The sequence below is a fragment of the Pongo abelii genome, chromosome 8 (assembly GCF_028885655.2).
Source record: "Pongo abelii isolate AG06213 chromosome 8, NHGRI_mPonAbe1-v2.0_pri, whole genome shotgun sequence".
Lineage (NCBI taxonomy): Eukaryota > Metazoa > Chordata > Mammalia > Primates > Hominidae > Pongo > Pongo abelii.
The window spans coordinates 109630875-109647010 of record NC_071993.2 but is presented as its reverse complement, the minus strand read 5'-3'; the positions used below and the strand labels follow the sequence as shown (position 1 = coordinate 109647010).

General features: G+C 51.7%; 1 protein-coding gene across 3 annotated transcripts in view; it reads left to right on the top strand.

Moving 5' to 3' along the window:
• The window catches only part of ARL3 (ADP ribosylation factor like GTPase 3), a 43730-nt gene extending 42540 nt beyond the window's left edge, over nucleotides 1-1190 (top strand). For 2 of the 3 annotated variants that reach the window (XM_009245744.3, XM_063727069.1), the window contains exon 6: nucleotides 912-1190. In XM_009245744.3, coding sequence (XP_009244019.1) covers nucleotides 912-959 — 48 coding nt within the window. In that variant the 3' untranslated portion in view covers nucleotides 960-1190. 3 annotated transcript variants of the gene reach the window in all.
• Nucleotides 1191-16136: the final 14946 nt, after the last annotated feature.

The following is a 16136-nucleotide window of genomic DNA, read 5'->3' as shown; positions in this document are numbered from 1 at the left end:
GAGCCTCTGTTACAGATGCCAGGGGAAGGACTCATGGCAGCAGCTGCCTTGGATTTTGTTCAGGGCTTCTGAGGGAACTCCACACACTCTTGAAGGTTGGGGAGACTCTAGGGAAGGGGAGAGGGTCCAGGTCTGGCTCCAAAGGGGGTTGGGAAGGAGTTCACCTCTGACAGGCCTGGCATCCGTAGGAATTGTGCCACCTGCCAGGTGGCTGTAGGCATTGTGTGATTTTTACCTTGGTCCCTCTTCAGCCTTCTAAGAGAGGGTGCTTTCAAGGTCATTGTGCCTTTAAGGGAAGCTTCTTCCCAGTCCCTCTGGATGCTGATGCTTAAAGCTATAAGAAGCGGGCCAGACCCTTTTAAACCTATCTGGAGTGCTGCAGGAAGAGAAGTAAATGCACATCGCCCTGGTGTGTGCCTCGCAACACTCACTGCAGTAGGTTTGTTTTTCCAAAAAGAAATTTAATTTAACCCAAGTGTACACTGTCACACTGTAAACACATGGGGCACCAAAAGGGTGGCTTATTGAATTTAATGCCCTGGCAAAGGTCAGCTTTTAGAAAAAGCCAAAAATGGCTGGAATCTTTCCTGATAGCTCTTCAGTCAGGCTTTGGATGCAGGCTTTGGATGTGTTTATTTTTTCAGAGGGAGTTCCTGAGGACCCATCTCAAGTTCAGGCGCTGGTCGTCCCCCTCCCATCGCCCTCTTGGGCTCTCAGAGACCTCCCTCCTCCTCCTCCTGGGAGGTCACTGTCCCTGGTCACCCAGGTGGGCCCCTGAGCCAAGCAAACTCCCTAAAGCTGGCGGTCTGGGAGGGAGGGCCTGGGACCCCCACTGCCCGCCCCTCCAAGCTGGAGTGTGTGGTGCTTTTCTTATAACTAACACTGCCTTTCTCTGCCCATTTCCCTCAAAGGATGGCATGAACTGGGTCTGCAAAAATGTCAATGCAAAGAAGAAATAAAATCTAGACGAATGGAGACGCAGGAGCTGCGGGAGCCGAATTCGGTCCTGAAAAACACTAATTTGCTGCTTTCTGAACAAATGTTTTTCCATCTGTGTACAGCTCCAGCTGTTTGAAGAGAAGGAACAACACAGTTTAGAAAGAATCCCCATTCCAGCAGTAGATTTAACTGATCTCTGAGGTTCAGTATCATTTTTCAAATAAAGGAATTATATTATTTCCTCTACATAATTGAAATAGTATTAAATGTCTCAAAGCACATGATTAGAAAATGAGATCTTTTAAATGAGCAAGAGATTGCATTGCAGTTTAGACAATTCCAGTGGGCTTTTTTTTCCTCTCGAAAAAAAAAAAAAAATGAAAAAGAGGAAGAAGCAGCTTTGCTGAGTTCATTTATTTACTGACCCGTCCCTTGCATTCCCTCCATGGTTTTGAAACCACAGACAGTGTTTGCTGGTGCTGTCAGTGATTTTTACCATCACCAGCCCAGCGAGGCTTCAGTCTGTCCGGCAGGAAGCTGCTGGTGGGGGTGGGGGTCGGGGGAGAAAAGGCAGATAATTAAACCATCTCATCATCTTGCAGGTCGCAGACTACGTATGTAATCCTCACTCTTTGGACAGAAAAAGAAAAAAAAAAAAAAACTCTTTTCTTGCAGACAAGTCACTACAGAAACATACCCCATCCCACCCACCCCTGCCCCCGCCCCAGCCAGCCACACAGAGAAGCAAATTCTTATGACTTTTGACTGTAATGACATCTGGAATGTAAGGAGAGGTGGGAGGTTTAATTCCAGAAAAATTACAAGGTCCTTAAAAAGCTCTCACATCGAGGGCTCAGGCTAGCATAAACAGGCTTTCTCCAGCTCAGTGGAGCAGTGAGCAGCTGACTCTGAGATTAGCTGGCTTCTCCACCGCCATCCTATAGACAGGATTTCTAAAGCTCAAAGAATTCTGTGTTTAAACGATCACAATAGGCTGCTGCTATCAGATTTTAGAAATAAATGCAGCTTTACCATGAACCTGCTCCACTGAGAAAAGCCAGGCAGATCGATTTTTAGAGAGATCAATTTTTACAGTGCTGGCAACTTGGTGGTGTGGGATGTTCCTGGGTGGAGAGGGTTTGCTGCTGGGGAGGACATGGGTATGTGTGTGACTGCAGGGGTCGTGTCCAGGGAAGCCAGAGTCACCCCAGCTGCTGGGCTCCTCTGCCTTTCTGCAGCAGAATGTCTGTCTTCTGTTGATTGATTGGAAAGGAATAGCAGAACATTTCTCCTGCCCCTTGTTGCAAAACGAGCTTGTTTCCCTGAGCCTCACAAATCCTCAGCTTCAAACATGGGGAAACAGGCCAGAGCATTGCCCAGCTCCTGAATTAAACTCTGTTCTGGTGCCTGAGCTCAGGGGTTTTCAGAGAATGAATAAGAGACTGTCCAGTGACTGGTGGGTCCCTGGGGGCCAGCTGCCTTCTCATCCTGGGAGGTGGCCCTTCCCAAGCCCATCAGGGTGTGTGAGCAGACTGAAGGGGCCACTGCAGCCCCTGGTCCTCAGTACCCAGCTTTTTCTGGCTAAGAGTATGCAGCAGAGACTGAGGCATAGCCAGCTTCAAAAGTGGTCTGACATGAAAGTCATTAACAAAGCCAGCCATGAAAAGGTGCCCCAGAGTTGCTGTGGACAGACCTGTAAGGACTTGCAAAACAAAAGAAAGTGAGGGTTTTTTTTAAACCGCAGAGCTAGCTGCTCTCTGCAGCCTCCTCCACTGGCTTCTCTGGCTCACCCAAGCTCCTCTCTTACAGAGGCTACACAGAATTATAAGGAATCAGAAATCCCCCTTCTAGCAGGCTGCAAGTGTGGCTCTAGCACTTGAAAATTGTTTTTTCTTCCGAAGAGTTCATCAGGGACAAGTTATCTGAGGGGCAAAATGCCTGCTTGGAGGTCTGCAATTTTGGAACACTGCAATATGGAACTTTGACTCTGGCAGTGGAGGGTCTGTAAAATATTTTTGTTCTTTTACCACCAACTTAGGGGACTGTTTTAAAGAGCCCTCCCAAGGCCTCTGCTAGCAGGCAGAAGCCACTCCTCTGATAACGGCCTCTGTAAATGTTCTGATTTCCTCCTCAGCTGCAGAGACACAGAGACACTGCAGATGTCACAAGCTTTCATCTTCCCTTTGAGCCCTTTTGAACCCTCCTGGGGCTCTGGGGTAGATGAGAGAAGCCTGAAAAAGGCAGAGTTTGAAAGCTCCCATTTAAAAACAAAATACTTTTTAAAGCCCTCTTACCTCTTCCCTGCCCACTCCTGCCCCCTGACCAGAAGACAGAATTTGAAGCTGGAAAGGGAAGACCCCTTTTCCCCTCCTCTCGTCCCCAGTGAGTCTTAGTGAGACTTTTGCCCTGCGCACAATTGCATCTGAATGTGCGGGGGAGAGGGCTGAGGGCCGGAGGGCAGGCGAGGCCTAGGGGGGTGCTCGTGATATGTGCTCAAGCCAGTCGTGGGAAAAACTCGAGTCCTCCCCTCCTCCCGACCTACCCCATGTGGCTGCTTTTGGCTGGATTCCCTGCACCCAATGCAACACACCCTCTCCCCTTCACTCTCCCTTGGTTACTATGGAAACAAGGGTGTCATTGATGTGGGCTGAGCTGGGGAACATGTCGGTGCACAGCTGAAAGTCAGCGATTATGCCGGCGGTTAGAAATGTGCCAGGGTTAAAGGAGTCCGCAGCTCCCACGGCTGCTGGGAGGACATGGTCCTGCCCCCTTCCTTCCTCCCTCCCTCTGTCTCCACTTCTCTCTCCTTGCTTTTGACAAATTTCTTTATTCCCCTCTGTACTAAAGTAGTGGCTATTTTTGTGCCACTCTGCGCCCCACCCTCACTGTTGGCCGCTCCTTATCTGGCCTGGCCTGGAGGGTGACACCATGTCACCCTCACCAGGACTCGTCTCTCCATTCCCGTCAGAGTTTGCTTTGATTTCCCTTTCCTTTCCTTCTCGGGGACCAGTTCTTACTGCCTTTTATTTTTAGCTCTGCACTCCATGTGGTTTCAGGGTTCAGTCTGATCCATCAAAAGGTTCTTTTTTTATAATCCCTTTTGAAAATGATAATCAAAGGAAGAGATGTGGTGTTTGGTCATGTGGAAAACTCAATGTATAATTTAGACGTCTGTCAAAAATCCGACAAATAAAATTTAGCTGGAATGAAGGCAGCCTGGAATGTGTTGTGTTCTTTGCCGAAGCTCAGAGAGGGCCTGAAATGTGTTTGTCCTTTCAGGGGTTAGCTTTCTTCAAGAGGTTTTTTCCAGAAGGATATATATATAAAATAGGATACCAACAATAGCAATAATAGCCCTTCATTAAGCCCCTCCTACGTGCCAAGCACTTTAGATACATCATGGTGAGCATTAGTCCCCCTTTGCAGAGGAGGAAATTGAGACATTTGCCCCAGTTAAGGAATTTGCCTGAAATCACAGAGCCTTTAAGTGCAGGTGGGGCCTGGAGCCTGGGTCTGAATGCTCAGCAAGCTGCCGCCTCTGGAGAACAAAAACAGTCAATGGCAGGGCCGGATCACGCCTGTAATCCCAGCACTTTCAGAGGCCAAGGCAGGTAGATCTCCTGAAGTCAGGAGTTCAAGACCAGCCTGACCAACATGGTGAAACCCCGTCTCTACTAAAAATACAAAATTAGCCGGGCGTGGTGGCACATGCCTGTAATTCCAGCTGCTTGGGAGGCTGAGGCAGGAGAATTGCTTGAACCCAGGAGTCGGAGGTTGCAGTGAGCTGAGATAGCGCCATTGCACTCCAGCCTGGGCAACAAGAGCAAAACTCCATCGCAAAAAAAAAAAAAATCTGTCAATGGCTCATCTCCCAGCAGCCTCAGCCCCCAGCCTCTGAGTGCTCCTTCTGCCCAGCCTCCTCCCCTCAGCCTCTGACGAGCACTGCTCCCCTGGGTTCCCTGCCCCAGGTGTTGGGTGTCCTCTGCTCACACAGCACAACCATAGACTGGCTTTCATCCTTGGCCAGGTCCAGCCCGACAGACAGGAAAAAGGGAGAAGAAATAATTAGCAAAGTTAGGGCCTGCAGGGAGACTTGCAGTTACATAGTACCTAAAACTGGATCTTCCATTTACAGAGGGTTCCGAGAGGGAACAGACCTGCCCAGTGTTACACGGAAGGTGCAGAGTTGGCAGCTGTCCCGGGCTCTGCCCTCTGGAGCAGAAGAATTCGTTGTCCCTTCAGCAGGCTAGAGACACAGCAGCACAGCTGGTCCCAAAGGGCCTCACCATTTGTGTGTGTGTATGTGTGTGTGTGTGTTTTGTGTTTTTGAGACAGGATTTCGCTCTGTCACCCAGGCTGGAGTGCAGTGGCACAGTCACAACTCACTGCAGCCTCAACCTCCTGGGCTCAAGCCATCCTCCAACTCAGCCTCCCAAGTGGCCGGGACTAGAGGCATGTACCACCATGTCTGGCTACTTTTTGTTTGTTTGTTTGTTTTGAGACAAGAGTCTCGCTCTGTCGCCCAGGCTGGAGTGCAGTGGCGCAATCTCGGCTCACTGCAAGCTCCGCCTCCCGAGTTCATGCCATTCTCCTGCCTCAGCCTCCCTAGTAGCTGGGACTACAGGCACCTGCCACCACGCCGGCTAACTTTCGGGATTTTTTTGTATTTTTAGTAGAGACGGGGTTTCACCGTGTTAGCCAGGATGGTCTTGATCTCCTGACCTCGTGATCTGCCCACCTCGGCCTCCCAAAGTGCTGGGATTACAGGCGTGGGCCACTGTGCCCGGCCTTTAAAGAGCAAGCTGTGGGCAGAACTAGCTGGTAGCTGGAAGCAGGAGAAAGAAGAATTAGGGTTGCCAGATACATTACAGAACATTCAGTTAAACTTGAATTTCAGATAAACAATGAATAGTTTTTAATTCAAGTATATCCCATGCAATATTTGGGACATCAGTATAACACTCAAAAAATGCGTTGTTTACCTTAAATTCAAATTTAACTGGCCATCCTAGCTTTTTGGTTTTGTTTTGATAAATCTGGCAAAACCCTTCCCAGCACTCCCTGCCCAAAAAAGGGACAGCACAGTACAATTAAAAAGTGTGGCTGGGCGAGGTGGCTGATGCCCGTAATCCCAGCATTTTGATGTTGACTAGGCCACCAGCACAGGGAGATCTCATGTAAACAAAGTATCAAAACAAAAGAGATCTCATGTAAACAAAGTGCCTAGATCTAGGACAATACCTTGCACATAGGAGGAACATTCCATGCCTCAGTTTCTTTTTCTTTTCTTTTTTTTTGGAAACGGAGTTTCGCTCTTCTGCCCAGACTGGAATTCAGTGGCACGATCTCGGCTCACTGCAACCTCCACCTCCCGGGTTCATGTGATTCTCGTGCCTCAGCCTCCCGAATAGCTGGGATTACAGGCATGTGCCATCATCCCCAGCTAATTTTTGTATTTTTAGTAGAGATGGGGTTTCACCATGTTGACTAGGCTGGTCTTGAACTCCTGACCTCAGGTGATCCACGTGCCTTGGCCTCCCAAAGTGCTGGGATTATAGGCGTGAGCCACCATGCCTGGCCCTCAGTTTCTTATCTTCAAAATTAGGCAATAATCATGTCGCACAGTTGTCAAGAGGATGAGATGAGATGTCCGTACAGTGAGTAGTAGGTGCTAAATCAATGGTAGCAAATATAATAGCTGGCAGAAAGTCTGGAGTCCAGGCCTTCCCAGGACCCCAAGACCTCTACCTCCCACTTTCCCTCCCATGTGGCTCCGTGACTTTCAAGGCCAGCAGCCCCCTCCCTTCGGGACTCCCAGGGCCACCCCAACCACACCTCCTGCTTAGATTTGTAAGTGGGAAAGGCTCTTATCAGAGGCTCCTGATTGGCTCCAGGCGCAAACACAGTTTAGCACTCAGTCAAGCTGCATCTCAGGGCCTCTGTCCCTGTCTCCCCCTCATCCCCCTTAATTGCAATCTGTTCTGTAATTTCCTTTTCCAACACTGCAGAACACAGAGAAGCTGCAGCCACCAGGAGCAGGGGCAGGGAGGAGAGAAAGAGAGCCCTGGCTCCCTGCAGTCATTCTGCTGGTCCAGCACTGGTGTGTGTGTGTGTCCAGAACCAACCACACACAGGCGTGGAAGTGCAGCCAACAAGCAGGCCCCCACAGGGTCAGACCAGGGAAAAGAGTTAAGGAGGTAGCCACTTGCACCAGGTACTTCACAGTTATCTTATTTAATCCTCGCAAAGACACTGTTAACTGTAGGTATTGTCATTCACAGTATGGGGATGGGGCTCATAGAATTTGAATCACTCGCCCATGATCCCACAGGAAGAACTGGGCACAGTCAGGATTTGAACCCAGGCTTGTTTCACTGCTGGGTCCCAAATTTATACCACAATACCTGTTTGCTTTTGGCTCCTAATGCTCTGCTCTCAGAAAAGGAGCTAAGGAATCCTTCTGCACGAAGGAACATGGAGCAGTTTCTTCTGCAGAGCGAATAGCAGTGTCCCAGGGACAAAAAGCCTTTGCTAAAGAAATGAAATATTAATGACAGAACTGCCGAAAGCAAGCTGTGTCCAGGAGGGGCAGGGAGAATTTGCTTGGATACCTGAAGCTGAGAGGTACAGGGCTGGGGTCGGAATCCCATTTAGCTAAGCCAACTGCTTCTCCTTTGAGTCATTAGTGGGTCTCATCCTTTGATTAACCCTACAAGATAGCCGTTTACTGTCCCTAGCTCCCAGATGACGAAACCAAGGCTCACAAAGGTTAAGTCACTTGCCCAGAGTCACACAGCTAGGAAATGGCTTGACTGTGATTCCCGCCAGCCCACTTGCTGAAAGCCCATTTTATTCCATGATACCACCCCAGGGAGGTAGGCGAGAGACGGCCCTCGCTCTTTGCCACTCACCCTGTTTTCAGGATCCAGAAGACCCTGCCCTGGGGGGTCCCAGAGTCAACTGCTGCTCTGGATGCCACCAGTAGAGGGGGCAGGAGGTGCCCAGCCCCACCCTTACAACCAAGGAAAGGGCCTGGGGAGGCTGTTGCAGCTGGGGCTCTGGCCTGGGATCAGCTGCCTCCACTCCCACCCAGGGCTCAGAAGCCCCTGTGCCAGCCCCCTGGAGGCGCATCCCTAGGAGCTCCCCAAGAGCGCTGGAGCAGGAGGAGATGGAGCTCACCATAGGAGACACACGGGCTCCGTCTACAGGCAGGCCCTCTTGGCCACATTCCTAACACTAGAGAAGCCTGTCACCCAGGCCACCACTGACTCATGTGGGAGATGATGCCCCACACCAGAGTACAAGGCGTGGCACCAGCTGCAGGCCCCTCAGCCAGTTCCCTTGGGTAGGGCACAAGCTGTACAGCTACACTTGGCCCTGCCTGTGATACCAGCCAGACCCCTTCCTGGGCCTACATTTCAGCACTGTCCCCCAGCCCAGGCCCAGGCCCAGGCCCACCTAGAGCACCTGCTCCCGTCCTGGAGCCCAGCATTCTCCTTCCCTAGCCCTCCTTACTGCCAGGATGTCAGAATCCTGCTGAATGATGCTGGTCCACCAACCTCAGCCCCCTTGGATTCCCTCTGGAGGCACAGAGCAAGCCTGGTCTAGGGCTGTCACATAGGAATGGGGCTTCCCTCGAGCCTCCAGAGGACAGTGCGAAAGCCGTTTTCCTGTTGGAATGCTACAGATGGCTTCTGGGAAGAAGGAGATAAGAAGCTTTGGTTTGTAAACAACAGCCCATCCTGGATCAAGGGATCCAATCCAGCCCAACTCTCCCCTCACTCTCCCCAGCTCCTATGGGGATGCAGCCTGGATTTCATCCTTACTCATGCCCCAGGCCCCTTTCCCGCCCTGAGACCTCCAGATCTAGCATAGCAGCAGGTTGGAAGAAGAAAAAGCAGGAGGAAGGGGCATTCAGGGGCTGAGATGCTGATCCAGGCAGTGGGGGAGGCATCTGCACAGCTGCAGGCAGCCCCCCTACCCCCAGTCTGTGAATGGGCACATCACCCTCTCCCACCCGCCTGCCACTGCTCCTGAAACAGTTGGTCCTAATGAACACTAAGCAAGCAGGGCAGCTGTGAGCATGATCCATATGCATGGGAGGTGTATATTTATCCTCACATCCCGCCCCACCCTGCAGCTGCTGCCATCCCCTATGCCAGGAGGGTGAGTGGGCACCAGGGCCCAGCCTGCTCCCAGGCTCCCAGGCCCCCACTTCTCCCAGCCCTCCCTCCCCAACCCACGCCCACAGCCTTCACTTGACCCATTTTGGAGGCAGAAGTTTGTATGTGTGTTTGAGAGAAAGAGAGTGCACACATCATTTCCCCGGTTGGTGTTTTTGATTTCCTCTGAAGCATCTTGATTGCGGATGTACAATGGCATCTTGCTGCCAGTGCTCCCTCAGCAGCTTCTGGCTTCACGCCACCTCCTCCCTGGAGCCGGGATTTTCTGCTGACTCTGGGACCCATGGCTAGCTGGCAGGGAAGGGGAAAGCTTGATCCAGGCTTCCATCCCTTAGCTGAGCAGCAGGACCTGGACACCCAGCCACCTGCCTTCCCGCACCTTAGACTGGGTTGCAGGTGCACCCTGAACACCACCTGTCTCTGCCTTGGCCCTCCCACTGCCTCCCAGCCTGGTCTGGACTCCCCTGCCTGATCCTCCTTTGAGGGGTTAGCGCCATTATTAAAATGCAGTACCCTGCTAAGATGCCTTCAGAGGCCCTGCTGCTGTGGGTCCCTCAAGCCAAACCATTTATCCTGCTATTCAAGGCCCTGCTGATCTGACCCCAAACCTTTTTAATGGACTTATCAGCCATGGACTCCACACAGCCTTTGTGCCCAAATCTCTCCTCACTACTCCCCCAAGCATAATCCCTACAGTTTCATTTTCCCACCTGTGTTCACAGCGACCTCCTCCCTGGGATGTCTGCCCCCTCTTTTGAGCTTTCCGTTCCTTTAGGGCATGCTTCAAGTCCTACCTCCCTAAGAGGACAGCCGGGTACCCTCTAACCCTCTCCCTGTGAAACCCTTCATCCAGCAAATATCTCTTGAGCAGAAGCAAAACCACTCCCATAGCCTGTGCCCTGCCCTGTCCCCTCACTGCCTGTCTGACCTCATCACTCGCTGCTCTCTCCCACCCCCAACTCTTTCCAGCTGCCCTCGCCCCCTGACCGTTCCTGAAACATTTTCTGCCTGAGGCCTTTGCAGTGGTTCTCTCTGCCAGAAGCACTCTTGCTCCAAGTATCCCCCAGATCTTGCCACCCCCCCATTCTTGAGGTTTCTGCTCAATGCCACCTCCTCAGCCAGACTGCCCAGTCCTCCCTATAAACACTTCCACACCCATTCTCCTCCTGGTATCCGCTGTGCCCCCACCTGCTTTGCCTTCCTGGACTGTACTTATCACAAACTCATGGTGACTTGTTTTTTTTTTTTTTTTTTTGAGATGGAGTTTCGTTCTTGTTGCCCAGGCTGGAGTGCAGTGGTGCGAACTCGGCTCACTGCAACCTCCGCCTCCCAGGTTCAAGCAATTCTCCTGCCTCAGCCTCCCATGTAGCTGGGACTACAGGTGCCTGCCACCACGCCCAGCTAATTTTTTTGTATTTTTATTAGAGATAGGGTTTCACCATGTTAGCCAGGATGGTCTCGATCTCCTGACCTCGTGATCTGCCCACCTCGGCCTCCCAAAGTGCTGGGATTACAGGTGTGAGCCACTGCACCCAGCCTCACAGTGACTTTTTTTTTTTTTTTTTGGAGACGGAGTCTCACTCTGTTGCCCAGGCTGGAGTGTAGTGGTGTGATCTCGGCTCACTGCAACCTGCGCCTCCCAGGTTCAAGCAATCCTCCTGCCTCAGCATCCCAAATAGCTGGGACTACAGGCATGTGTCACCATGCCTAGCTAATTTTTTTATATTTTTAGTAGAGACAGGGTTTCACCATGTTGCCCAGGCTGGTCTCGAACTCCTGAGCTCAGGCAATCTGCCCGCCTTGGCCTCTCAAAGTGCTAGGATTACAGGCGTGAGCCACCACGTGAGCCCGGCCTTGGTGACTTCTTTAGGGTTGATTGTCTAGCTCTTCCCCACAGACGATCAGCTCCAAGACGGCAGAGTTTGTTTTGTTCGCTGCTATATCCCTGACATTGAAGCAATGCCTGGAACAAGAAGGAGCTCAATAATGACTTATTGGATGAATGAATGAATGAAACAAACATACAGGCATTGTGCTAGGCTCTGAAAAAAAAAATCAGAGCTGACTCACATTCGCGTCCTCCAGGCACTCACAGCCTAGTTGGACATTAAGCCAGGCAGCTTGCAACTTAACCTGTGAACCACAATTAGTTAAAATCCAAAGTGAGGGAGCGAAGTGCACGGGGGTATGGCTGGCCCAAAGGAACATAAACATTGTGATAGCTGCGGATGCCTGAAAGTCGCCTGTGCCAGCACCAGACCTGGGGCTCACATGCATCGTCTCATTACCCCTTAGCCACTCTCTGCAGAGGGGGCGGGGGCCAGGAGGGCTGCACAGAGGTGAGACTTTGAGGCTAGAGAGTCAGTCCAGGCAGAGGGTCAGCAAGTCCAAAGCCAGTGGGGCATGGAAGCACGCAGGTTGCGGGCAGACTGACTTCCAGCATATGGTGTGCTGGGTGGAGACTAGGGAGCTGCAGCGGGCGGGACTGGCATTTGGTGTGGCTGGTAAGTCCCTCTTAGGCCACAAGCTGCACATCTGCATCCATGCCCCCTCCCAGCTCAGTGCCCTGCAGCAGGTATGCACATGGGTAGTGTCTGATGGCAACACCCAATTCACAACCAGGCAGCCAGGACATTTATTTTTATTTATGTATTTTTTTGAGACGGAGTTTCACTCTTGTCGTGCAGGCTGGAGTGCAATGATGCGATCCTGGCTCACTGCAACATCCGCCTCCCGGGTTCAAGCAATTCTCCTGCCTCAGCCTCCTGAGTAACTGGGATTACAGACGCCCACCACCACGCCCGGTTAATTTTTGTATTTTTAGTAGACATGGGCTTTCACCGTGTTGGCCAGGCTTGTCTCGAACTCCCGACCTCAGGTGATCCGCCCGCCTCAGCCTCCCAAAGTGCTGGGATCACAGCCACCGCGCCCGGCCCAGGACATTTATATGTCAAATGATTCACCGCTGTTTTTTTTTCCAGGTGGACCAGAAGTTCATACCACCCTTACACTCAGTTCTTGGAACACCCCTCCCTGCATTCTACTTCTGAGATGGAATTCTGTGCCGTCTCTTTTTTTTTTGAGACTAAAGTCTCACTCTTGTTGCCCAGGCTGGAGTGCAGTGGTGAGATCTCAGCTCACTGCAACCTCCACCTCCCGGGTTCAGGTGATTCTCCTGCCTCAGCCTCCTGAGTGGCTGGGATTACAGGCGCCTGCCACCACTCCTGGCTAATTTTTGTACTTGAGATGGGGTTTCACCATGTTGGCCAGGCTGGTCTTGAACTCCTGACCTCAGGTGATACACCGGCCTCAGCCTCCCAAAGTGCTGGAATTACAGGCATGAGCCAGTGCACTCGGCCATTCTGTGCCATCTCTAAGCCCGCATGCTTCAAGCTGCATACCACCTCACATAGCGCCCCCTGCTTGCCTCAGTGCAAATAATAATAATTTAAAAAATCTGTATCACAGAGCAGTTGGGTCCTCTCTCAAGAAAGAGCCAATTATTGAAGATCTAGTGCAAGGAGAAGTCATAAATATCCCAGTTTGCTACAGTTGAGCGTCATTAACCACACAACAGTGAAAGAAAACTGGTCTCTCATGAAGGAAACATTCGAAGACCCCCCTAGTGCAGAGCTCTGGGATAAGTCCAGGCCACTGCACTCCAGCCTGGATGACAGAGCAAGACTCTGTCTCAAAAAAAAAAAAAAAAAAAAGAGAGAGAGAGAGAATAGATATGGTAGAGACCAGAGCTCTGTCCATCGGCTTTCTACTGGTTATGTCGAAGGACTTTCACTGTGACAGTGACATCCTGAGGTTGTGGGCTGTGCAGGAATTCCAGCAGGGTTGGAACACATGCTATCCTGGAAGGGAAGACAGACTTTGGGATTCAGGTGGAAGGAGAGAGTGTTAGGAAAGAAAGACAGAAGCTGAAGCTGAAGGAAGAAACTCATGTTCTTGGGGCCAGCCCCTTCCTGGTCCAGGCGGATCCCTTCTCACCATGAGCCCCTCAACCCTAGCAGCCTCTTCCCCATACTGTGAAGTATTTCCCATTTCTCCCAGCCTCCAAAGAAGATCCTGGAAGCTTAGCCCTGGAAGAGCCTGAACCCCAGGCCCTTCCCCAGCCTTCTGCACAGAGTATAAGACAGAGGCAATCTAGGGCCGGGCGTGGTGGCTCACGCCTGTAATCCCAGCACTTTGGGAGGCCGAGGAGGGCAGATCACAAGGTCAGGAGATCGAGACCATCCTGGCTAACACAGTGAAACTCTGTCTCTACTAAAAATATAAAAAAATTAGCCGGGCAAAATTAGCCAGGTGTGGTGGTGGGCGCCTGTAGTCCCAGCTACTGGGGAGGCTGAGGCAGGAGAATGGCGTGAACCTGGGAGGCGGAGCTTGCAGTGACCCGAGATTGTCACTGCACTCCAGCCTGGGCAACAGAGCGAGACTCTGTCTCCACAAAAAAAAAAAAAAAAAAAAAAAAGACAAAGGCAATCTAAGAGTGCTCTCAATTTCCTTCCTTGCCCTCTTAACGAAAACAAACAGGACTGAGAGGATTCTAGAAGCAGTACCAGAATCCGGGTTCTGGAGACCACTGTTTCTAAAGCTTCTCCAAGGAAGAATTTTCCAAAAATATGCAGGGAGACTATTTTATTTATTTTATTTTATTTTATTTATTTTGAGACAGTCTTGCTCTGTCACCCAGGCTGGAATGCAGTGGCGCAATCTCGGCTCACAGCAACCTCCACCTCCCAGGTTCAAGCAATTCTCCTGCCTCAGTCTCCCGAGTAGCTGGGATTACAGGCACCTACCACCATGCCCTGCTAATTTTTGTATTCTTATTAGAGACAGGGTTTCACCATGTTGGCCCGGCTGGTCTCCAACTCCTGACCTCAGGCAATCCACCTGCCTCGGCCTCTCAAAGTGCTGGGATTACAGGCATAAGTCACCATGCCAAGTCTTTTATTTATTTTATTTTATTATTTTATTTTATTTATTTTATTTTATTTACTTGAGACAGGGTCTTGCTCTGTCGCCCAGGCTGGAGTTCAGTGGTGCAATCACAGCTCACTGCAGCCTTGACCTCCCAAGCTCAAGGGATCCTCCAGCACTCAGGTGATCCTCTTGCCTCAGCCTCCTGAGTAGCTGGGACCACAGGCACATGCCAGCATGTCAGGTTAAATTTTTAATTTTTTGTAGGTTTTTTTTCTGTTTTGTTTTGTTTTTGAGACAGAGTCTTCCTCTGTGGCCCAGGCTGGAGTGCAGTGACACCATCTCGGCTCACTGCAAGCTCTGCCTCCTGGGTTCCCGCCATTCTCCTGCCTCTGCCTCCCGAGTAGCCCGGACTACAAGTGCAGGCCACCACGCCCAGCTAATTATTTGTATTTTTAGTAGAGACGGGGTTTCACCGTGTTAGCCAGGATAGTCTCGATCTCCTGACCTCGTGATCTGCTCGCCTTGGCCTCCCAAAGTGCTGGGATTACAGGCGTGAGCCACTGTGCCCGGCCTTTTTTTTTTTTTATATGGAGTCTCGCGCTGTCACCCCAGTTGGAGTGCAATGGCGCCATCTCGGCTCACTGCAACCTCCGCCTACCCTGTTCAAGAGATTCTCCTGCCTCAGGCTCCCCAGTAGCTGGGTTTACAGGTGCCCACCACCACACCCAGATAATTTTTTTTTTTTTTGAGACGAAATCTTGCTCTGTGCCGAGGCTGGAGTGCAGTGGCATGATCTCAGCTCACTGCAACCTCCGCCTCCCAGGTTCAAGCGATTTCCCTGCCTCAGCCTCCCAAGTAGCTGGAATTACAGGCATGTGCCTTCACGCCCAGCTAATTTTTTGTATTTTAGTAGAGACAGGGTTTCACCATGTTGGCCAAGATGGTCTCGATCTCCTGACCTCATGATCCACCTGCCTCGGCCTCCCAAAGTGCTGGGATTACAGGTGTGAACCACCGTGCCCGGCCCAGATAATTTTTTTTATTTTTAGTAGAGTTGGGCTTTCACCATGTTGGCCAGGCTGGTCTCGAACTCCTGACCTCAAGTGATCCGCCTGCCTTGGCCTCCCAAAGTGTTGGGATTACAGGCATGAGCCACCGCGCCCAGCCTAATACTATAATTTTTTGTAGAGGCAGGATCTCCTTATACTGCCCATGCTGGTCTCATCAAGGGATCCTCCTGCCTCAGCCTCCCAAAGTGCTGGAATCACCTTAGAAGAGGGGCTGTAGTGTGGTGATGTCTGTCTGGGGATACCCAGGGATCACGACTCCAGCTCCTTCACCTCCCACACTTTCATAGGGTCAGCCCTGCTCCCATTTCTTAGTAGGTCAGAGTGGGAGGTTGGGGAAGGACATACCTCTGATCCTCCCTCCAGGGCCTCCTCCCCCAGAATTTACAGGCTGCAGAGGTGGGGTAGGGAATCCCCCAGGCGGCTAGATGGGTCCTAGGTCCTGAAGTTGCGAATCAAATTAGTTTTCCCCCACCCTCGGATGGGAGAAGATGAGGGTGTCTTAGGAAGGCCATGGTGACAATGACAGGATCTGAGTGGGAGAGTGTGAGCAGGGCCTGTTAAGAACCCTGAGGTGAGGTTAGAATGTGGGGTCACAGCTTGGAGAGAGGGGCCCTGGGGTGCGGACTCAGTGGGTCAGGGCATCCACCCTCGTCTCCTGCCTCCCACCCCAGGGTGCCCTTTGAAGCTGGAGGGGGCTTTGAGCTGGGGTCTCCTGGCCAGATGCACTGGGGGAGGGGGTGGAGCCGATCATCCCCTAGGCCTCGCCCTCCCCACCCCCACCCTTCAGACTCCCTTCTTGGCCCAGAGACCGTTTCCGGCAGTTGCAGGGGGCACCCATCACCCCCCAGGCTCCCGCCTTGCAGCTGTTCCCCAGCTGCCCTGCCCCACCCCAAAGACAGCTGGGAGCGAGGCCGAGGGAGGGGGCAGGAGCGGCCCAGCTGCTCGGCTCCGGGCTGGGATGGGGAGGGTGGCAACATGAAAGAGCTGGGGCCGGCAGGCAGCAGAGGAAACCACC